General features: G+C 41.4%; 1 protein-coding gene across 1 annotated transcript in view; it reads left to right on the forward strand.

The window, feature by feature from the left end:
- LOC139414937 (tumor necrosis factor alpha-induced protein 2-like) overlaps positions 1-11386 on the forward strand; it is a 35166-nt gene extending 23780 nt beyond the window's left edge. The window contains exons 9-13 of the mRNA XM_071162583.1: positions 1285-1411; positions 4249-4374; positions 4453-4608; positions 6101-6222; positions 7816-11386. Coding sequence (XP_071018684.1) covers positions 1285-1411; positions 4249-4374; positions 4453-4608; positions 6101-6222; positions 7816-8020 — 736 coding nt within the window. The 3' untranslated portion in view covers positions 8021-11386. The remainder of the gene's footprint in view (positions 1-1284; positions 1412-4248; positions 4375-4452; positions 4609-6100; positions 6223-7815) is intronic.
- The last annotated feature ends 11474 nt before the right edge of the window (positions 11387-22860 follow it).

Below are 22860 nucleotides of genomic sequence, written 5' to 3' on the forward strand. Positions count from 1 at the left end.
ATGACTCAAGTAAAAGTAACCCAGTAAAATATTACTTTAGTAAAAGTCTAGAAGTATTTGGTTTTAAATATACTTAAGTATCAACAGTAAATTGAATTGCTAAAATATACTTAAGTATCAAAAGAAAAAGTATAAATAATTTCAAATTCTTTATGTTAAGCAAACCAGACCGCACAATTTTCATATATATATATATTTTTACAGATAGCCAGGGACACACTCCAACACTCATACATTATTTACATCCGAAGCATTTGTGTTTAGTGAGTCCACCAGATCAGAGGCAGTAGAGATTACCAGGGATGTTCAAGTGATAAATGCGTGAATTGGACCATTGTCCTGTCCTGCTAAGCATTAAAAAATATAACGAGTACTTTTGGATGCCAGGAGTAAATGTATGGAGTAAAAAGTACAGTATTCTCTTTGGGAATGTAGTGAAGTAAAAGTTGTTAAAAGTATGTATAGTAAAGTACTGTGAGTGGACTTAGGTTGCTCTAAAGTGGAAAGGTGGAATAAACGAGCAGGTTTTCTCACATTGAACAAAGTTCTCTATTGAGGTATTTTCTCTTCTCAAACACTCCCACACAATCAAGGATGATCTCACAAGGATATCACAAATCTTCTTCTTTACAGGAATAACGAACACAAGGTGAGTAACTTTTAACTATAACATAAATCACGGGTGTGTCTCTGCCTTATTAACTATCCGTTCGTGGAGAGCTCCTTTCGGTTGGTGTTGCAGATCCCTGGTTGCCATTCCCAAGAGGTAGTTTGTCCTCTTCTTCTCCCTTTTCATCAGATAAATCCTCCCCTTTGGAGAATCAACCACCCTGTTTTTCCTCCAGTTCCTCCGGTTCTTGTAGGTGGAAGAAAATAGGTGATTAGTACCGTCAGCTGTGCTGACTGCCTCTGATCACCTTTACTCACGTGCTGGGCTGGGCTACTATCTGTGGGGCCAGCTTGTCCCCTGGTGCTCCTTTTGGGTACAGATATCTCCAAAAACTACTTAAGTAGTACTTTAAAGTATTTTTACTTAAGTACTTTACACCACTACACTTAACCCAACCCCTGTGAGGGGCTGCCTTAATCGACATCCACGTCATCAGCCCCCTTGGGAACAGTGCCTTGCTCAGGGGCAGAACGACAGATTTTGACCTTGTCAGCTTGGTGATTGAAAGTACCTTTGAACTGTCCATTGTCATTCTATCCCTCCAATCCTCCCAACCTCTTATTCAACTTCATAAATCCAACATTGATGTCATGACATTGGATCCTCCTTTACAGAGACTTCATAGTGGGAAGAGAGGAGTCAATCCCAGAAGAGATCAGGACAAGCTGTATGTCCACATTGGCAGACCTGAGAGACTGTGGCTACGGATACTTCACCGGCCCCATACATGAGGAGCTCAGGGTAGGCTACATGTGACAGCAGAGACACCAAGCATAATAGTCTAGCAATACTCCAATGTACAACGTTACATCTGCACTGTTAATTTGGTTGACTTTTGGCATCTAGTTCAAAATCCCAGACAGCCTTTCTCAAATTAGATGATTTTGCCTCACCAACGAGTTAAACAGCCTCTGGATAGCACCATAGTTAAAATAAAATAAATCTTAAAAACAGTTTACTGTCCTTATGCATGCATTCATATGCCATTATAACAGCTATATAACACATAACATTTGTCATAAGCTGTCGTAAGTAATGTTCAAGACTTATGAGTCACGGCATGAGATGTTATGAAACCGATTATAATGGGTGTTTATAAATGACTGTTCATCCTGTTGTCATGCTCTAATGTCAACTGTTAATAACAACTACTATTATACAGTCTTCTTGACAACTTATGTCATATGTTATTACATGCTACATTAGATTCTACATACCAGATGTAATAACAGGATGTTGTGTAATTTACCACCCTCTGTGTATATAGAATGTCATATACCCTGTTAGATTCTGGGTTAAACTTGGAACATTGTAATACTCAGAAGTATAGTATCTGAGGAGTGATAGAGACTGTTTTTTACATCAGAAGTTAATGGTTATCTGTAGGAGCCAGATGGCTTTGGAATGTGTTGGGTGGACGGGAGGAAGTCACAGGATTGCTATAGGGGATACAGGTGGCGGTCTTTGGATTAGGCATCAAGGGGGTTGAGGTCAGATCCCCTTAAGGGAGAAACAATGGTTTATTTCCCAATCACTTCGTCTTCCTGTCGAACCATAAAAGACGTAAGGGTTGGAGAGAAGGAGTTGTGTCTAAACTGGAGTATATATACTAGTGGTGGTGGAAACATGTTTTGTCTGAATGCAGCTGTATTGGTCCTCTGGGCAGAATAAACGTGGTTAAGCTTTTCATAGTGTCTTGGTTAAGCTTTTCATAGTGTCGTGGTTAAGCTTTTCATAGTGTCTTGGTTAAGCTTTTCATAGTGTCTTGGTTAAGCTTTTCATAGTGTCTTGGTTAAGCTTTTCATAGTGTCTTGGTTAAGCTTTTCATAGTGTCTTGGTTAAGCTTTTCATAGTGTCTTGGTTAAGCTTTTCATAGTGTCTTGGTTAAGCTTTTCATAGTTTCTTGGTTAAGCTTTTCATAGTGTCTTGGTTAAGCTTTTCATAGTGTCTTGGTTAAGCTTTTCATAGTGTCTTGGTTAAGCTTTTCATAGTGTCTTGGTTAAGCTTTTCATAGTGTCTTGGTTAAGCTTTTCATAGTGTCTTGGTTAAGCTTTTCATAGTGTCTTGGTTAAGCTTTTCATAGTGTCTTGGTTAAGCTTTTCATAGTGTCTTGGTTAAGCTTTTCATAGTGTCTTGGTTAAGCTTTTCATAGTGTCTTGGTTAAGCTTTTCATAGTGTCTTGGTTCAGCTTTTCATAGTGTTTTGGTTCAGCTTTTCATAGTGTTTTGGTTAAGCTTTTCATAGTGTCTTGGTTAAGCTTTTCATAGTGTCTTGGTTAAGCTTTTCATAGTGTTTTGGTTAAGCTTTTCATAGTGTCTTGGTTCAGCTTTTCATAGTGTCTTGGTTCAGCTTTTCATAGTGTCTTGGTTAAGCTTTTCATAGTGTCTTGGTTCAGCTTTTTATAGTGTCTTGGTTAAGCTTTTTATAGTGTCGTGGTTAAGCTTTTTATAGTGTCTTGGTTAAGCTTTTCATAGTGTCTTGGTTAAGCTTTTCATAGTGTCTTGGTTCAGCTTTTCATAGTGTCTTGGTTCAGCTTTTCATAGTGTCCGTAGAGTTATTTTCTCTGAGAATTAGAACCTAACAGCCCCTATAGAGTGTGCATAGATGCCTTAAGTAAAGTGACCTTCATTTGAAGTGTTATTAAACTGTTATGAAAGTGCTTATACCACAGGATGAGTTGAGAGTATCACGAAACTTTACCATTCAAAAGGATCTCCAAGAAACATGGTCAAATGGGAGCACAGATGTAATTTTTTATTTATTTTAAAAAGGACCCATTATAATACCAACAACTTGCCAAAAAAAACAACAACATTGAAACGAAATGGAAGCACTTAGAATTTGACAACAAAATCAACACTGCTGGGGAACAACAGGATTTGTGAAGGCTGTGAAAAAAGGCAAGATGTACAGGCTACAGTAACAATGACAGCTATAGTATTTAAAAATGGCTAGATAATCAGGTACTAAGAAGCTAGATAGTTGATGCTAGCGATCTGTTAGCACTAGCTAGCTAGCTAGCTAACTTCACTAACTACAGGTGGAATAAAAAAAGTACTGTCAGCAGACGGCTTGTAGCTGGTCTGCGCTTTTCTGCCACAATGGGCTCCACTGCAGTGCCTGAGATGTCAGGGTGTCTACAGTAGGCACACAGGAGGTTCAGTGAGGGCTGATTCTTCTCTGCACCCGAAACAAGTCTGGTGGTGCTTTCATCGAGGCCCCGTGTAACAGCAGAGGGGTGTCGACTCTGCCCCGGTGTTAAGGGTGGAGACCTTGGAGCAGGCAGCTGGGTGGTGGTCTTGCCCTGTGTCGAGTCACTCCCTGAGAGCAGTGGACATCGCCATTCAAACCGGTCCAATATCCTGTCAATGGACTCCCCTAAATTTCTATCAAAATGGGTCAAAGATCCTCTGGTTCATTTCCAGGCAGAAACCAAGTGATGCTCATTCCTACGATTTTATGAAATAACAGAAAGAAAAAAAATGCTAATGAGTCTGCCTCTGCAGCATTTTCTGACCACTGGTATCAACTGCTTCAAGGTCAGATATTGACCTCTCCATGACTTCCTGTATCCTCAGGTGCAGTACCATAGGCTGTGGACGCAGGCCTGGTTTACTGGGGGTCAGATGGTACTGGATGAAATTCTGGGGACACTGGAAAGACACATGCAGCAATTCACAGACCTCAAACCCATCTGTGTGGAGGTACGTTTACACTCACACACACATTGACCTTACACACATAGTAACATTACACACATATGGACATTTGTGTGTGTGTAGGAGCTGCTGGGCCGGCTCCACATGGAGATGATGGTGGAGTATGTGAAGAGGATGATGAAGAGGAAGTTGAGGCTGAAGGACAAGGAGCAGCAGGAGGCAGCAGCCAAATTACTGGCTGAAGACAGCAGCAAACTGAGCACCTACTTTACTGAAGCGGTAAGCACCGAAGACGCACACACACACACACACCTCATATTGCAATTAATATAGCTTGAGCGTGTGTCTACACAAACATATGAAAGTAATAGCATTGTTCTTGCTCTGACCCACAAACTACTCAAACACTTCCAAGCTTTGACTTTCTATGTACTGTATTGTTCTTCATCATCACTTTCACTTCCTTTAGTCTCTGGCCATTCTGCATTCCTTTCTAAGGTCTTCCTCCTGCTCTGCAGTGTGTCTGCTCTATTTCTTCTCCTCCTTTCTAATTTGCATGTCCTCTGCCTGTTTCTCTTTCTCTTTATTTCTCTTCTCATTCTCTGTCCTCTTCCATTCTCTTCTCATGTCTTTCCATCTCTCTTTTTCTCTCCTCCGGAAATATGCACTTGCTCTCTCGCCCTCCAATATTTTTCTTACCCTCCAAACCTTCCGTTCTTTTTCATTCCGTCTCTTTTTTTCCACTATGTCCTCCAGCCTTCTCTTTTCTCCTCTCATTCGGTCTCCATCGCTCTGCTCGCTCATGTTTCTGTTTTCTTTCTTTCCCCAGTCTCTCATTCCCCTTTTCTCAACCTTTCTCTCCTTCCCTCTTCATGCCTTTCACGAGGAGCTTGATCTTGAGCTACACTTCCCTCATCACCTGTCTGTCAGCACCTTCCTCAAGCTTTCTCTCTCGCTGCTCTGTAGCAGGCCAACCTCGTTACTCCATCCCTCCATAATGAATGTTCTGTAAGATATAGGCTATCTATAAAATAAAGAATATGAATGTTAGCAAGCCTGTGTATTTCTAACACAAGATGATAACAAATGCATTCAACTTCTTTCAGAAAAACTTTGGAGTACTTTAAATGAAATGATGGGCAGAATGATAAATTAAACTCCGATCTTTCATTGAATCAGATGGCTTAGTCATCACAAACCATTTGATGTTACAACTGTAATTATTTTAATGCTGATGATTCAACCATAAACGCATCAGCAACCACAGCTAATGAAGTCACTGAAACCCTTAACAAAGAGTTGCAGTCGTTTTTGGAAATAGGTGGCCAGTAATAAACTGGTCCTGAACATCTCCACAACTAAGAGTGTTGTATTTGGTACAAATCATTCCCTATAGACCTCAGCTGAATCTGGTAATGAGTGATGTGGCTGTTGAACAAGTTGAGGATACTAATTTACTTGGCGTTACCTTAGATTGTAAACTGTTTTGGTCAAAACATATAGATTCAGTGGTTGTAAAGATGGAGATCTGTCAACTTTTCAGAGAAATAAGCTTTTATTGTATGTTTGGAACATTTCAGGGATCTTTCATTTCACTTTACATGTTGCGTTCATATTTTTGTTCAGTGGAGTATCAAATCAAATGCAACTTTATTTAAAGTGAATGTAAACATCTCAATGCAGTAAATTAGACATTTTAATGCCATAATACAGTAAATGAAAGACATTACATTTGAAAGTATGCATAATCTTACCTATCCACTGTCCACAGGGGTCCAAAATATGCTGGCTGAGTGAGGTCCTCCCTAAAATGGCAGAGGTGGTCAGACTGCAGGACCCAGGAAGCATCCAGCTGGAGATCGTCACCCTGGCTAGGGACTTCCCAGACCTTAGGTGAGACAGACAGACACACCCTCCACAGGCTGAAGACATAGATGGAGAGTTTACATTCACATAATCACAGAACCCCAGTCACATGACCTGGTACCAGTGTTGTAGTCGAGTCACTAAATCTCAAGGTCAAGTCCCAAGTCCCCTGTGCTCGAGTACCTATGGCTAAATCTGAGTCGAGTCCAAGTCCGAGTCACCAATGGTCTATGGCTGAAATCCGACTCCCAGTGCTCAAGTCTGAGTCACTGGGTCGGAGTTTTGAAGTTCGACATGGTTCTGGTCTTCTCTATATTTCTGATACATATTTGACATGGTTCTGGTCTTCTCCTCTATATTTCTGATACATATTTGACATGGTTCTGGTCTTCTCCTCTATATTTCTGATACATATTTGACATGGTTCTGGTCTTCTCTATATTTCTGAAACATATTTGACATGGTTCTGGTCTTCTCCTCTATATTTCTGATGCACTTTGCACCATCTGCTGAAATAAACGTTTGAAAGCAAAACAAATGATTCAGGGTTTGTTTAGACATATTTGATATCTTGGTAGCTGAAGTATTTTGCTTGCTCGTACTGCTGGCTTGCTGGCTCTGTGCTTGTCTATTGCTAGATTGGCGCCACTATTGATTTGGCTCGGGACATGGTAGATTAGATCTGCCCAGCTACAACTAGTGGCGGGTTTGCAGAAAGATTTTCATGTGAGCGTTGAAGTAACGCAAAGATTTTCCTCCTGTTGCCCAATGGTCATAATTTCTTGCAATATACAGTAGCCTATGAAACAAGGTAATTCATACACAGGCTCACACATATTTTATTTTTTTTATATAAATGTTCCAATAGTTATGTCAAATCAATCATGATGTTTTCAGGGGATTTAACCTTTATTTAACTAGGCAAGTCAGGATGAATGGTCTCTAGATGAAATTGTCTCCTATCAGATTGACCAGGGCCCGGTTTCCTGAGAGCAATGGAATTTAGGCCGAACATGGATCTTGCAACAGGACAATGATCCAAAACACACAAGCAAAGCTATAACAGAATGGCTCAAAAAGAAGAAGTGGAGGGTTATGGAATGGCCGAGTCAAAGCCAAGATCTCAATCCTGTCGAAATGCTGTTGGGGGACTTGAAGCGGGCCGTGAATGCAAGAAATCCCTTGAACATGACATAGTTGAAGCAGTACTGTAAAGAAGAGTGGGAAAAAATTCCTCCCAGTCAGTATAAGAGACTGATAGACTGTTACAAGAAACGACTGCATTAAGTTATTTCAGCCAAAGGGGGCAACACCAGCTATTGAAGCTAGGGGTGCACTACGGAATAGCATTTTTAATTTTTTTATTTTTTTACTTTTTGATCAATAAATTATTACAAAGTATAATCTTAAAGTTTAATTTGTTAAATTAGGTTACCTTCATTTGTCAACAGTGTTGAAGTGAAGATTACATATTCATCTGTCCAAATATTTACAAAAAAAGACCACTTTCCAGGGGTTGTGCTTGCTGTTTCACATGCATGTTGATGAACTAAAATTGAGTGCTTTGAACTTTGTTGATGACTGTGTTTTTTTTTTTTTTTGCTCTTCCACCTTTCTCAGTTGGAGACATATTTCGGCTCTGCTTTCCCTCAAAGCCAACCTATCCACTGCTGATGTCCGCAGCATCAAAGAGAGCCTGGTAGAGAACCGGCCCACGGTCACCACCTGCAATACCATCCCACCATTCTTCTCCAAGGTCCCAGCGGGCAGAACTTGGAACATGTGCAGACCAGCGTGCATCTGTTATGGAAGAAGCCAGGATTAGACATTGGGCTATCTACCCATTTTGTCGCTCCTCTCGAATGGCTACAATGATACTGTATGCACATTCACTTTGCAAGTCTACTCTTGTGTAGGTGAGTGTACAAGTGGAAGGGGATAGATGTCTATGTGTGGGTGGGGACATGTGCATCCCACAATTGTGATTAAATAATATCTGCTTGCCTAAATGTTGATTCTCTATTAGCGGTTCCTTTGTCAAAGGTCGCTATCTTTTTGGAGGAAGTTCTATCAATCTAATGTGAAAGGAATTAAGGCATTAGATAAAATATATATACAGCGCCTTCGGAAAGTATTCAGACCCCTTGACTTTTTCTACATTTTGTTAAGTTACATTACATTTTTTCCTCATCACACACAATACCCTATAATGACAAAACGGAAATAGGTTCAGACATTTTTTCCTCATCACACACAATACCCTATAATGACAAAATGAAAACAGGTTCAGACATTTTTGCAAATGTATTAAAAATAAAAAAACAGAAATAGCTTATTTACATAAGTATTGAGACCCTTTGCTATGAGACTCAAAATTGAGCTCAGGTGCATCCTTTTTCCATTGATCATCTTTGAGATGTTTCTACAACTTGATTGGAGTCCACCTGTGGTAAATTCAATTGATTTGACATGATTTGGAAAGGCACACACTTGTCTATATAAAGGTGCCACAGTTGACAGTGCATGTCAGGGCAAAAACCAAGCCATGAGGTCCAAGCAATTGTTGGTAGAGCTCCGAGACTGTGTCGAGGCACAGATCTGGGGAAGGGTACCAAAAACATTCTGCAGCATTGAAGGTCCCCAACAACACAGTGGCCATGATTCTTAAATTGAAGAAGTTTGAAACCACCAAGACTTCCTAGAGCTGCCCCCTGCCAAACTGAGCAATCAGGGGAGAAGGGCCTTGGTCTGGGAGGTGACCAAGAACCCGATGGTCACTCTGTCAGAGCTCTAGAGTTCCTCTGTGGTGATGGGAGAACCTTCAAGAAGGACAACCATCTCTGTAGCACTCTACCAATCAGGCCTTTATGGTAGAGTGGCCAGACAAAATTCAATCCTCAGTAAAAGACACATGACAGCCCGCTTGGAGTTTGCCAAAAGGCACCTAAAGACTCTCAGACCAAGAGAAACCAGATTGAATTCAAGAACCAAAAAAGGACCTGAGGCTGTAATCACTGCCAAAGGTGCTTCAACAAAGTACTTAGTTAGGGTCTTAATACTTATGTAAATGTGATATTTCCGTTTAGTTTTTTTATACATTTGCTAAAATGTATGTCCTTAAGACATTTTGCCACAACTTTGGAAGTATGCTTGGGGTCATTGTCCATTTGGAAGACCCATTTGCGACCAAGCTTTAACTTCCTGGCTGATGTCTTGAGATGTTGCTTCAATATATCCACCTCATTTTTCTCCCTCATGATGCCATCTATTTTGTGAAGTGCACCAGTCCCTCCTGCGGCAAAGCACCCCCACAACATGATGCTGCCACCCCCTTGCTTCACGGTTGGGATGGTGTTCTTCGGCTTGCTAGCCTCCAAACATAACGATGGTCATTATGGCCAAACAGTTATATTTTTGTTTCATCAGACCAGAAGACATTTCTGCAAAAAGTACGATCTTTGTCCCCATGTGCAGTTGCAAACCGTAGTCTGGCTTTTTTTATGGCGGTTTTGGAGCAGTGGCTTTTTCAATGCTGAGCGGCCTTTCAGGTTATGTCGATATAGTCGTTTTACAGTGGATATAGATACTTTTGTACCGGTTTCCTCCAGCATCTTCACAAGGTCCTTTGCTGTTGTTCTGGGATTGATTTGCACGTTTCGAAACAAAGTGCATTAACCTCTAGGAGACAACGCGACTCCTTCATGAGCAGTATGATGGCTGCGTGGTCCCATGGTGTTTATACTTGAGTACTATTGTTTCTACAGATGAACGTGGTATCTTCAGGCGTTTGGAAATTGCTCCCAAAGATGAACCAGACTTGTGGTCTACAATTCTTTTTCTGAGGTCTTTGTGGATTTCTTTCAATTTTCCCATGATGTCAGGCAAAGAGGCACTGAGTTTGAAGGTAGGCCTTGAAATACATCCACAGGTACACCTCAAAGGATGTCAATTAGCCTATCAGAAGCTTCTAAAGCCATCACATATTTTTCTGGAATTTCCAAGCTCTTTAAAGGCACAGTCAACTTAGTGTATGTAAACTTCTGACTCACTGGGATTGTGATACAGTGAAATAATCTCTGTAAGCAATGGAAAAATGACTTGTGTCGTCCGCAAAGTAGATGTCATAACCGACTTATGATCCTACTGAAAAACAATCTAGATATGTAGGTGCAATCTGTTAAAATTGATCCTCAAGGAAGCTGGATTGCCTTGAATATACTACTTGATGATGAATCGATGTGGCACATCTAGGCCCTCATTGTAAACAAGAACCTGTTCTTAACTGACTTTTCTAGTTAAATAAAGGTTCAATGAAAATTAATAAAATATCAAGTATATAAGGACGGTATCATGTTTATGAATGACATTGTAAACAAGGACACCAAAATGTTGTCCCCCAAGCAATTGACAAAGGTGTATGGAGATGTATGCTCAATACAACAATATAACCAACTCAATCACAACTCTGCCACAAAAATGGAAGAGGCAATTACTCAAAAGAGAAAGGAATGAATTAGTTTGTCTGCAGCCAATCCAAAACCATGCATAGCTTAAAATAACTTGTATTAAAGGTTGAGAGCTTTGAGAACCCTACAGCATAAAATTTAAGATCATTTCGAAACAGATTTTTGATGTCCCAATATCATGGCATCGGGATTATGAACTGATATGCAAATCAACAAGACACATCATTCTGTTATTTTCAGTTTGAACTATTATATAAAATTATTGCCAATAAAAAAAGAATCCTAAATATATGGGGTGTTGAACAGTCAGCCCTGCATGTGCGGACTGCAACAAAGAAACAGAATCAATAGATAATCTCCTTTGGTACTCTCCTTCAGTGGCTTGGTTTTGGAATCATGTCCAGGAGTGGTTGGTGACTCAATGTCAGTGTTCAGATTAATTAAACTGTACTCTACGCTGCTGAATTAAACTTGACTGTTCTGTACTGTACTCTACTGTATTAACCTCTACTATACTGTAGCATGCCATACTGTAGTCTACTGTATTCTACTGAATAAAACTCTGCTGTCCTGTATGTACCGTATGTTACTTTACTGTGCTATACTGTACCGTGTAGGGGTGTAACGGTACACATATTCGTACAGAACGGTTCAGAGACCTCGGTTTGGTCCTCACTGTGAACGAATGAATTGATAAAAAAATATATTCAAAAATCGTAAACTCTGAGCTTTGTCAGATTGTCCATTCTTAAATTCAGAGCGTTTTGCTCTTGGAGCGTTCAATCAATCAAATGTATTTATAAAGCCCTTCTTAACATCAGCTGATGGCACAAAGTTCTGTACAGAAACCCAGCCAAAAACCCCAAGCAGCAAGCAATGCAGGTGTAGAAGCACGGTGGCTAGGAAAAACTCCCTAGAAAGGCCAGAACCTAGGAAAAAACCTAGAGAGGAACCAGGCTATGAGGGGGTGGCCAGTCCTCTTCTGGCTGTGCCGGGTGGAGATTATAACAGAACATGGCCAAGATGTTCAAATGTTCATAGATGACCAGCAGGGTCAAATAATAATAATCACAGTGGTTGTAGAGGGTGCAACAGGTCAGCACTTCAGGAGTAAATGTCAGTTGGCTTTTTATAGCCTCTCCTGCTGTCTCTAGAGAGTTGAAAACAGCAGGTTTGCACAGGTAGCACATCCGGTGAACAAGTCAGGTTCAGAGCGCACACTGGATGCTCTGGAAGAGGAGTAGGGTTGACCAGAGCGTTCTGACCTCACAACTGCAGTCAAGCACCCAAGCTAACTGGCTAACATTGGCTAGTTTGCTAGCTACTTGTCACGTTCTGACCTTAGTTCCTTTGTTTTTGTCTTTGTTTTAGTATGGTCAGGGCGTGAGTTGGGGTGGGCAGTCTGTTTGTTTTTCTATGTTGGTTTTTGAGTTCGGCCTAGTCCGGTTCTCAATCAGAGGCAGCTGTCAATTGTTGTCCCTGATTGAGAATCATACTTGGGTAGCCTGGGTTTCACTGTTGGTTTGTGGGTGTTTGTTGCCGTGTGAGTGTTTGGGCCACACGGTACTGTTTCGGTTTTCGTTCGTTCACTTTAATGTTTAGTATTTCAGTGTTCAGTTTGTTTCATTAAATATTACATCATGAACACTTACCACGCTGCACCTTGGTCCTTCTCTCTATCTCCAGACGACATCCCTTACACTACTTTCAGACACAAATGAGAGAACACCTCACTCTAACCATTTTACTCCCACCAAGCAGAGCTGGTTAGCCTGTTTGTATGTTATCCAGAGCATTGGTGACTGACTGTGCTGCTGGCAACAATTTAATTACACTTTTTTTGCTGACGTTTACTGACACCAGCCATATTCAACGGGTGTTGAGTGTAAAACATTAGAGTTATTCTGCGCTCTGGCACACTCAGACTAGAGTGCTCTGAAATCAGAGTAGATAGCCAGAACACTCAGACTAGAGTGCTCTGAAATCGGAGTAGATAGCCAGAGTGAATTTACAAACGCATCCCTAATAACCTCTGTGAAAGTCCAGCAATTGGCTGCGATAGGTGTGATTGAGACTGATCTCAAGAATTAGTAAGAAAAATACACTTTATATCTCAGCTGCCTCACCAATGTTTTAATGTGAATTAATGAATTAATATTTCAATATTAATATTTCCAATAGACGGCAGCATAAGACCATGAAGTATCAGTTATAGGCTATAGCAGCAATATGATTGACATAAAATAGCATGCAACCAAAGAGTATATGTCCCACAATTTTCTAAAATGGTCATTCATTACTTTACAGTTAACTCTTTTTAGGCCTGTGTTGCTTTTGGGAGAGCAAAAAAATAGTGAGTAGGTATTGAACCCCGGCAAAAGCATCACTAATCAGATGCACTCAACCTCAACCACAGTAGACATGCATTATTTAAAAAAAAATGGATAATCGTTATAGTAAGGAAGAATAATTTCAAAACATCAGCATAAAAACAGGTAATAAACATGAATCCTCATTATATTACTTCACAGTAATATGTTAAATGCCTTTTCAGTCCTTCGTCTTGCATTAGCAGTGTGAAAAGGGACAGAAATCTCACACAGGAGTTTTCCTTTGAGGGGGAGTGGTGTATCCAGGGAGAAAACTAATCTTCTGAAATGCCATTCGTGGTCATATACTGCCATATATTGGAATTGTTTAGCAACTGCAGTAGTACTGAATAAAGTGTATATCCTTACTAAAGTAGTAATTACTCAGAATTGCAGAATTTAAAATTTGTCTAGTTAATTTTATCACTTACAACAATAAAATAACAATTTATAGCATAACAATGAATCTGACATATATTTAGTTAATAAAAAAATATTTATTTAGATGGGCAATATTATCTGTCAAAGTAACACCCCCTTAAACATAATAACATGGACACTGAAAAGTAGCTTTTAAAAAATATAAATAAATCTGGTAGCTCTCAAAAGAGCCTTTACTTTGCTGAGCAGTTTGTTTTCAGGAGTGTGCTGCCTGCCTGTCATCAGAGGTAGATATTTGAATAATGAAAAGTTAATACGTTATTGCCACTCTTTCACAAAGAGGCCTAGTTTACATTTGAGTAATTTAGCAGACACTCTTATCCAGATCGACTAGAGGAAATGCCTTGCTCAAGGGCACATCATCAGATTTTTCACCTAGTCGGTTCGGGGATTCGAACCAGTCACCTTTCAGTTATTGCCCAACGCTCTTAACCGCTAGATTACAAACCACAAAAAGTTAAACACAAAAAAGCAACTGGTAGTTTATAAATGGTAAACTGGTTAAATAAAAGACAGCTGTTAGAACTTCCAGACTGCCATTGTTTTGGGGAAATGGGGACATGTCTGTCTATTTCGACAAATATCTCAAAATGTATGTATTTTAATGGTTTGAAGTTCTACACCATTTTAATCAGGATAACCTATTATTTCTAATGATGTAAATTTGGGCACTGTTACCAATTGCTGGTAGTTAAAATGTAAAAACATTGTAATAATAGTCATGGAACTCTGAGTTCGTCCCATTGTTTCCTATAGGGGAAATATAGGTATGTCTGTTTATTACACAAAAGATCTCTCAATGTGTATATTTAGATTTTTTTCAATCTCCTCTTTCTAATCATGTAAAGCTGGGCAGCGTACTCCGTTGTCATCAAACGATAGCCCCAAAATACTTTTTGCCCTTGGAACGCTGAGCTCCCCCCATTTGTTTTCCTATATAAAGTCGGACACCATTTTAATCAGGATAATCTCCACTTTCCAATGACATACGGTTGGGCAGTGTACTTTGCTGTCATCGATCGCTAGACCAGAAATAGTCATTTTTTTCATACTTCCTCATTATGCAGACATAACCACACTTGGCACTATCGAAGTGCAAATGTTTACTTTCTACATAAGTTATTTTTCAGTTTCGTCCTAAGAACAGATTGCATTGGTACAATAAAAAAAGTATAATTTTTTGGCTGCCATTTAAGGAAAATTTAATTCTAAGGATAATTCCAGTTTTTCAGCCTTCGGTGAATTTGGACTAGTTCTATTGTCCAGCTTACTGACTCACATGTTGACCAGACCGCACCGCTTGCGCCATTGTGTGCATGTTGATTTTGTCCACCCACACCAGATGCGATCAGGACACGCAGGTTGAAATATCAAAGCAAACTCTGAGCTAATTATATTAATTTGGGGACAGGTTGAAAATCATTAAATATTAATGGAAATTTAGCTAGCTTGCTGGTGTTTGTTCATTTGTCCTGGGATATAAAAATTGGGTTGTTAGTTTACCTGAAATGCACAAGGTCCTCTAACCCGACAATTAATCCCCAAGTTTGTTTCTAGTAATCTCTCCTCCTTCAGGCTTCTTCTTCTTCTTTGGACTTTTATTTGACAGTTGGCAACCAACTATAAGGTGCATTACCACCACCAACTGGACTGGAGTGTGGACCTCAGTTCATCTTTCAATCACGCACGTGGGTATATGCTCCTTAAAACCAATGAGGAGATGCGAGAGGCAGAACTTGCAGCGTGTCAAGCATCACAAATACAACCAAGTTCTATTTTAGCGCCTGGCTGCGCAGACAGTCGTTGACGCGCGCGATCAGTGTGGGTACAATGATTGAAGAACATGTATGTGTACATTTCTTTTGCAACGCTCGCACCCACGACGGGAGCGGTGTGGTCAGCATGTCAGACCAAACCGTACTCTCCAGCTCCCGATCCAACCAATTCAAGGCAAACTAGCTCACAAAGTGACTGGAACCTTTGTTAATCCAGCCAAGCACCAAGAGAATTGAGATGACTCACTTGCTAAAATATTAGACTATAAATCTTCGTTTGTTACAATAAGTAAAGTAGAGTGCAAGTAAAACCAATTCAGGAAAAAAACATTTTTAGTACACAAAATGTTATTTTCCCTCCAAAAGAGCATCCCTCCCCCTTTCTTTTTCTCCTCCGCCACACCGGAAAAACCTGCCCTCTGCACACCACCCATCGTCCACCTTTATTGGCCCAATCCCTTCAAGTGAACAGAAACTGTTCCAATCATTCAATAGTACATAATAATTTAACCAACATAGGCCCAACAGCAAAGCCTGTAGTAGTAGAGTTTATGAAAATAAAACTAATCTGATTAAATGTTGACAAAATATACATCCACATATTATTATTTAACCATAGTTCTAAATACATGATTCAGCAGGGTATTACAGGAGGATTCTCCATCATCGTTTAAATCTCCAGGTTGGGAACATTTTGGCTTGCCAGTAGATTACAACAGCGAGGGACAGAGTTGTGTATAAAACGTTAACAGTTTTATATGTCGCCACGCTCAACGGAATAGGCTATGCAGCTTCCAACTCTTCAGTTATGTCGAGACATTCATGCCGACATCACCCCCAATATACTAGAAAAAGGAAACGCAAAGAAACACAACATCATCTCCCCTCTGCATTCAAGCAGTCCTTGGCAACTGATTCTGACCGGGCCAAAGCAATTACAAGAGTGATAGGTAGTCTATTTTGTTTATTTTTTGACAGTCTGTTTTTTTTGCCGCAGATAACCACCCACACTTCCCTCTTGCACTGTCACGCAGTGCTTTTAAAACAGCTTAGCGCTTTTTATGTCTCTATTTTGGTTTGGTCAGGGTGTGATTTGGGTGGGCATTCTATGTACCCTTTTTCTATATTTTGTATTTCTTTGTTTTTTGGCCTGGTATGGTTCTCAATCAGGGACAGCTGTCTATCGTTGTCTCTGATTGGGAACCATACTTAGGTAGCTTTTCCCCACATTTTTTTTGTGGGTAGTTAATTTCTGTTTAGTGTTTTCACCTTACAGGACTGTTTCGGGTTATTCTCTTGTTATAGTGTTCAGTTTTAATAAAACAAGCATGAACAATTACCACGTTGCGCTTTGGTCCGATGATTCTTCTTCTTCAGACGATGAATACCTTTACATGCACCCATTTCAGCAAACCGGTAGACTAGCATAGGGTACCAATGCTGCTGAAATTAGAATTAAATGAATCAACAAATGCACACATAAATAGATAAATGCACATATAAATAAATGCAAACATACATAGATGAATGATTGCACACATTAATAGATAAATAATTAATCCTACCGTTTCATTTTCTTCATTTCTTTTTATGTATTTCTTCCACCAATATGATAATGAGGGGGTGTCAAACAAACGTATGTGGGTGGTATCTAACACCATTGGTTGATCAATGCCAAGGCGCAGTTTAAAGGTCATGTTCCACATTACTGCCCCCCAAACAATAACGTGTAGAGCACATATACTGTAGCTATGTATATGTCACTTTATTGTGGGGAAATTGGAGATAAAATCTATTATATGCTGCTGTGCTACACAGTATACATTCCAAGATGGCGTAGCAGTCAGACGTCTTTGTCTTGTCTCGTCCCGTGTGTATATATATTTTTCTTCGCGTTCTTTTTAATATTTTTCCTAAACATCAACTTCAAAATATTATCCTGCAACTCGCCTCACCCAATGTGGTGTGGATCAATTATTATTATTATTTTTTTTTTCCTAAAGTATTTCTATTTACCTCTGAACTGGAATACCAGCTATCAGTCAGCTAACCACTGCTAGCGGTCATCAGCTAACATTTAGCTCGGAAAGCTCTCGTCAGTTTGTACAACGTGTTTCAAATCAGAGCATAGTGGACCTATTTTTCTCTCCATATCCCCTAATTCCTACCACAAACTCTGAACCTTCTCATCTGGATCATCACAACTAGCTAACTGCAACCCGGGTTGACTACTCCTGGCTAACGTTTCCGTCCCGGAGCTAGCACCACTTAGCCTGGGGCTAGCCCATGCTAGACCCATCTCCCGGCTCACTCCTGGGCTACAATATCCGGACCCTTTCTACTGCCAGTACGGGGCACGGAACCCCACCAATCCTCTACGACTGGAATACAGACATAACCTGCCCGAGGATTCCGGCGCGACTCCCGCTGAAGGCCCATTCTGCTAACCTGCTAGACCGGCTACCTAGAGCTACTTGGAACCCCACTAACTCCACGACTGGTCTATCGACGTCACCGCAAGAAGAGGCAAAAACAGACTTACCCCCATCGCGACGTCCACCAAAGGCTAACTTGCTAGCCCCGATCTACTATCTGCAAGCTTGCCTGCCCTGGTCTGCTAACTGCTAGCCCCTGGTAACTGCTTGCTTGCTAACCCGGTCTGTTAGCGTGTTAGCATCGGCCTGCTAACTGTCTGAATCGCCGTGGACCCACATGTTCACTTGGCTACGCATGCCTCTCTCTAATATCAATATGCCTCGTCCATTACTGTCCTGGTTAGTGATTACTGTCTTATTTCACTGTAGAGCCTCTAGCCCTGCTCAATATGCCTTAACCAACCATGTTATCCCACCTCCTACATATGCGATGACATCACCTGGTTTAAACGTCTCTAGAGACTATATCTCTCTCATCATTACTCAATGCCTAGGTTTACCTCCAATGTACTCACATCCTACCTTACCTTTGTCTGTACACTATGCCTTGAATCTATGCTATCGTGCCCAGAAACCTGCTCCTTTTACGCTCTGTTCCGAACGTGCTAGACGGCCAGTCCGTATAGCCTTTAACCGTACCCTTATCCTACTTCTCCTCTGTTCCTCTGGTGATGTAGAGGTTAATCCAGATCCTGCAGTGCCTAGCTCCACTCCCACTCCCCAGGTACTCTAATTTGTTGACTTCTGTAGCCGTAAAAGCCTTGGTTTCATGCATGTTAACATTAAAAGCCTACTCCCTAAGTTTGTTTTACTCACTGCTTTAGCACACTCTGCTAACCCGGATGTCTTAGCCGTGTCTGAATCCTGGCTTAGGAAAACCACCAAAAACCTTAATCTCCATTGCTAACTATAACATTTTCCACCAAGATAGAACTACCAAAGGGGGCGGTGTTGCAATCTACTGCAAAGATAGCCTGTTGAGTTCTGTATTACTATCCAAGTCTGTACCCAAACAATTAGAGCTTCTACTTCTAAAAATTCACCTTTCCAGAAACAAGTATCTCACTGTTGCCCTCCCTCTGCCCTCAGCTGTGCCCTCGATACCATGTGTGAATTGATTGCCCCCCATCTATCTTCTGAGCTCATGCTACTAGGTGACCTAAACTGGGACATGCTTAACACCCCGGCCATCCTACAATCCAAGCTTGATTGTCCTCAATCTCACACAAATTATCAATGAACCTACCGGGTACAACTCCAAATCCGTAAACACGGGCGCCCTCATAGATGTCATCCTAACTAACTCGCCCTCCAAATACACCTCCGCTGTTTTCAATCAAGATCTCAGCAATCACTGCCTCATTGCCTGCATCCGTAATGGGTCTGCGACCAAACGACCACCCCTCATCACTGTCAAACGCTCCTTAAAACACTTCTGCGAGCAGGCCTTTCTAATTGACCTTGCCGGGGGATCCTGGAATTACAATGACCTCATCCTGTCAGTAGATGATGCCTGGCTATTCTTTAAAAGTGCCTTCCTCACCATCTTAAATAAGCATGCCCCGTTCAAAAAATGTAGATCTAGGAATAGATATAGTCCTTGGTTCACTCCAGACCTGTCTGCCCTTGACCAGCACAAAAACATCCTGTGGCGTTCTGCATTAGCATCGAATAGCCCCCGTGATATGCAACTTTTCAGGGAAGTTAGGAACAAATATATGCAGGCAGTTAGGAAAGCTAAGGCTAGCTTTTTCAAACAGAAATTTGCATCCTGAAGTACTAACTCAAATGTTCTGGGACACTGTAAAGTCCATGGAGAATAAGAGCACCTCCTCCCATCTGCCCACTGCTCTGAGGCTAGGAAACACTGTCACCACCGATAAATCCACTATAATTCAGAATTTCAAGAAGCAGTTCTCTACGGCCGGCCATGCTTTCCACCTGGCTACCCCTACTCCGGTCAACTGCCCGGCACCCTCCACAGCAACCCGCCAAAGCCCCCACCATTTCTCCTTTACCCGAATCCAGATAACTGATGTTCTGAAAGAAAAATCTGGACCCCTACAAATCAGCCGGGCTAGACAATCTGGACCCTCTCTTTCTAAAATTATCTGCCGAAATTGTTGCAACCCCTATTACTAGCCTGTTCAACCTCTCTTTCGTATCGTCTGAGATTCCCAAAGATTGGAAAGCTGCCATGGTCATCCCCCTCTTCAAAGGGGGTGACACTCTAGACCCAAACTGTTACAGACCTATATCTATCCTACCGTGTCTTTCTAAGGTCTTCGTAAGCCAAGTTAACAAACAGATTACCGACCACTTCGAATCCCACCGTACCTTCTCTACTATGCAATCTGGTTTCAGAGCTGGTCATGGGTGCACCTCAGCCACGCTCAAGGTCCTAAACGACATCATAACTGCCATCAATAAGAGATGTTACTGTGCAGCCGTATTCATCGACCTGGCCAAGGCTTTCGACTACATTCTTATTGGCAGACTTGACAGCCTTGGTTTCTCAAATTATTGCCTCGCCTGGTTTACCAACTACTTCTCTGATAGAGTTCAGTGTGTCATATCGGAGGGCCTGTTGTCCGGACCTCTGGCAGTCTCTATGGGGGTGCCACAGGGTTCAATCCTCGGGCCGACTCTCTTCTCTGTATACATTAATAATGTTGCTCTTGCTGCTGGTGATTCTCTGGTACACCTCTACGCAGACGACACCATTCTGTATACTTCTGACCCCTCTTTGAACATTGTTCCGTGGCCTCCAACTGCTCTTAAACGCAGCGAAAACTAAATGCATGCTATTCAACCGATCCCTGCCCGTACCTGCTAACCCGTCCAGCATCACTACTCTGGACTGCTCGGACATCTCCAATCCCCCCAAAGCCAATTCCTCCTTTGGTCGTCTTTCCTTCCAGTTCTCTGCTGCCAATGACTGGAACAAACTGCAAAAATCTCTGAAGCTGGAGACTCATATCTCCCTCACTAGCTTTAAGCACCAGCTGTCAGAGCAGCTCACAGATCACAGCACCTGTACATAGCCCATCTGTAAACAGCCCATCTATCTACCTACCTCATCCCCATACAGTATTTATTTATTCATTTATCTTGCTCCTTTGCACCCCAGTATCTCTACTTGCATATTCATCTTCTGCACATCTACCATTCCAGTTAAATTGCTATATTGTAATTACTTCGGCACCATGGCCTATTTATTGCCTTAACTCCCTTATCTTACCTAATTTGCACTCACTGTACATAGACTTTTTGTTTTCTTTTGTTCTGCTGTATTATTGACTATGTTTTGTTTATTCCATGTGTAACTCTGTTGTTGTATGTGTCGAATTGCTATGCTTTATCTTGGCCAGGTCGCAGTTGCAAATGAGAACTTGTTCTCAACTAGCCTACCTGGTTAACCTGACTAAAGGTGAAATTAAAACAGAACCGTAAAAACATACAAAAATAACAAATGGAACATTGCTTGACGTAGAAACAGGTGAACAGTTTTGGAACACTGAGCCATTGACTGCCTGCCTGCACCAGGTGGCTGTGTTACGACTGGGTTGCTTTTGATAATAATGCACCAGACTACAGCCACACAGTTTTGAACCTCATCGAAGAAGAACGTAGTTTTTAACCTAGAAAAGTCGAAGAGATGGGAGTAGGCAAGAAGGCATTGACTGGGATGGGCAAGAGGAATGTCCAGTTGGCCAGAAAATCATGGTAAGCTAATGTCAAACTCGCTAGCTTGGCTACACCTGATAAAGTTGAGTTGGCCAGCTAGCTGCGTTTTACAGTCAGACTCTCAGTTTTACACTTACCTAGCTAGTTAGATAATTAACTCAACTGCAATTATCACAAACCATTATTATCTAGCTAGCTACGGTAGGTAAATATCTGTCAGATGTAAAGCAAGCAGGATCGTGGCATGTCAGAAGCTATGCATTTTGGCTAGCTCATGTTAAATAGATCCCTTATCAAGCAATAGTCAAATAAGAAGGAGCATGTTGTCATGATGGAATACGTCACCTATGTCAAGCTAGCCACAATACGGATTAGCCACAATAGTGGAATTTGTGGTTTGCCTTAGCAATTGTTAGTGAGATGAGACATGGTGCCCTAAAATATAAATCATATCTTAGCTAGCTATACATTTATTCATTTTTGTGTGTGTTATTTCTTACATTATTAGGCCAGTTTTTTGTGTTATTACATACAGCTGGAAATAACTTTTGGATATCAGAGCGGTGGTAATTCACCAGCATTATGACCAGGAATATCACTTTCTCGAGACCTGCCCGTGTGGTGCCAGGACAACAACCTCTCCCTCAACTTTTTAAAGACAATGGAGATGATTGTGGACTACAGGAAAAGGAGGATCGAGCACGCCCCCATTCTCATCGACAGGGCTGTAATGGGGCAGGTTGAGAGCTTCAAGTTCCTTGGTGTCCACATCACCAACAAACTAACATGGTCCAAGCACACCAAGACAGTTGTGAAGAGGGCACGACAAAACCTATTCGCCATCAGGAGACTGAAAAGATTTGGCATGGGTCCTCAGATCCTCAAAAGGTTCTGCAGCTGCACCATCGAGAGCATCCCGATGGGTTGCATCACTGCCTGGTATGGCAACTGCTCGGCCTCCGACCGCAAGGCACTGCTGAGGGTAGTCCGTACGGCCCAGTACATCACAGGGGCCAAGCTTCCTGCCATCCAGGACCTCTATACCAGGCGGTGTCAGAGGACGGCCCAAAAAATTGTCAAAGACTCCAGCCACCCTAGTTATAGGCTCTTCTCTCTACTACCGCATGGCAAGCAGTACTGGAGCACCAAGTCTAGGTTTCTTGAGGCTTCTAAACAGCTTCTACCCCCAAGCCATGAGACTCCTGAACAGGTAATCAAATGGCTTCCCAGACTATTTGCATTGCCCCCCCCCCCCCTTTTACACCACTGCTACACTCTGTTGTAATCATCTATGCATAGTCACTTTAATAACTCTCCCCACATGTACATATTACCTCAACTAACCGGTGCCCCCGCACATTGACCCTGTACCGGTACCCCCCTGTATATAGTCTCGCTATTGTTATATTACTGCTGCTCTTTTATTTGATTTGATTTGATTATATTTGATTATGGCGCAGGGGTGCGGAGAGAAGTGTTGCTTTGAGATAAC

The sequence above is a fragment of the Oncorhynchus clarkii genome, chromosome 8 (assembly GCF_045791955.1).
Source record: "Oncorhynchus clarkii lewisi isolate Uvic-CL-2024 chromosome 8, UVic_Ocla_1.0, whole genome shotgun sequence".
NCBI lineage: Eukaryota > Metazoa > Chordata > Actinopteri > Salmoniformes > Salmonidae > Oncorhynchus > Oncorhynchus clarkii.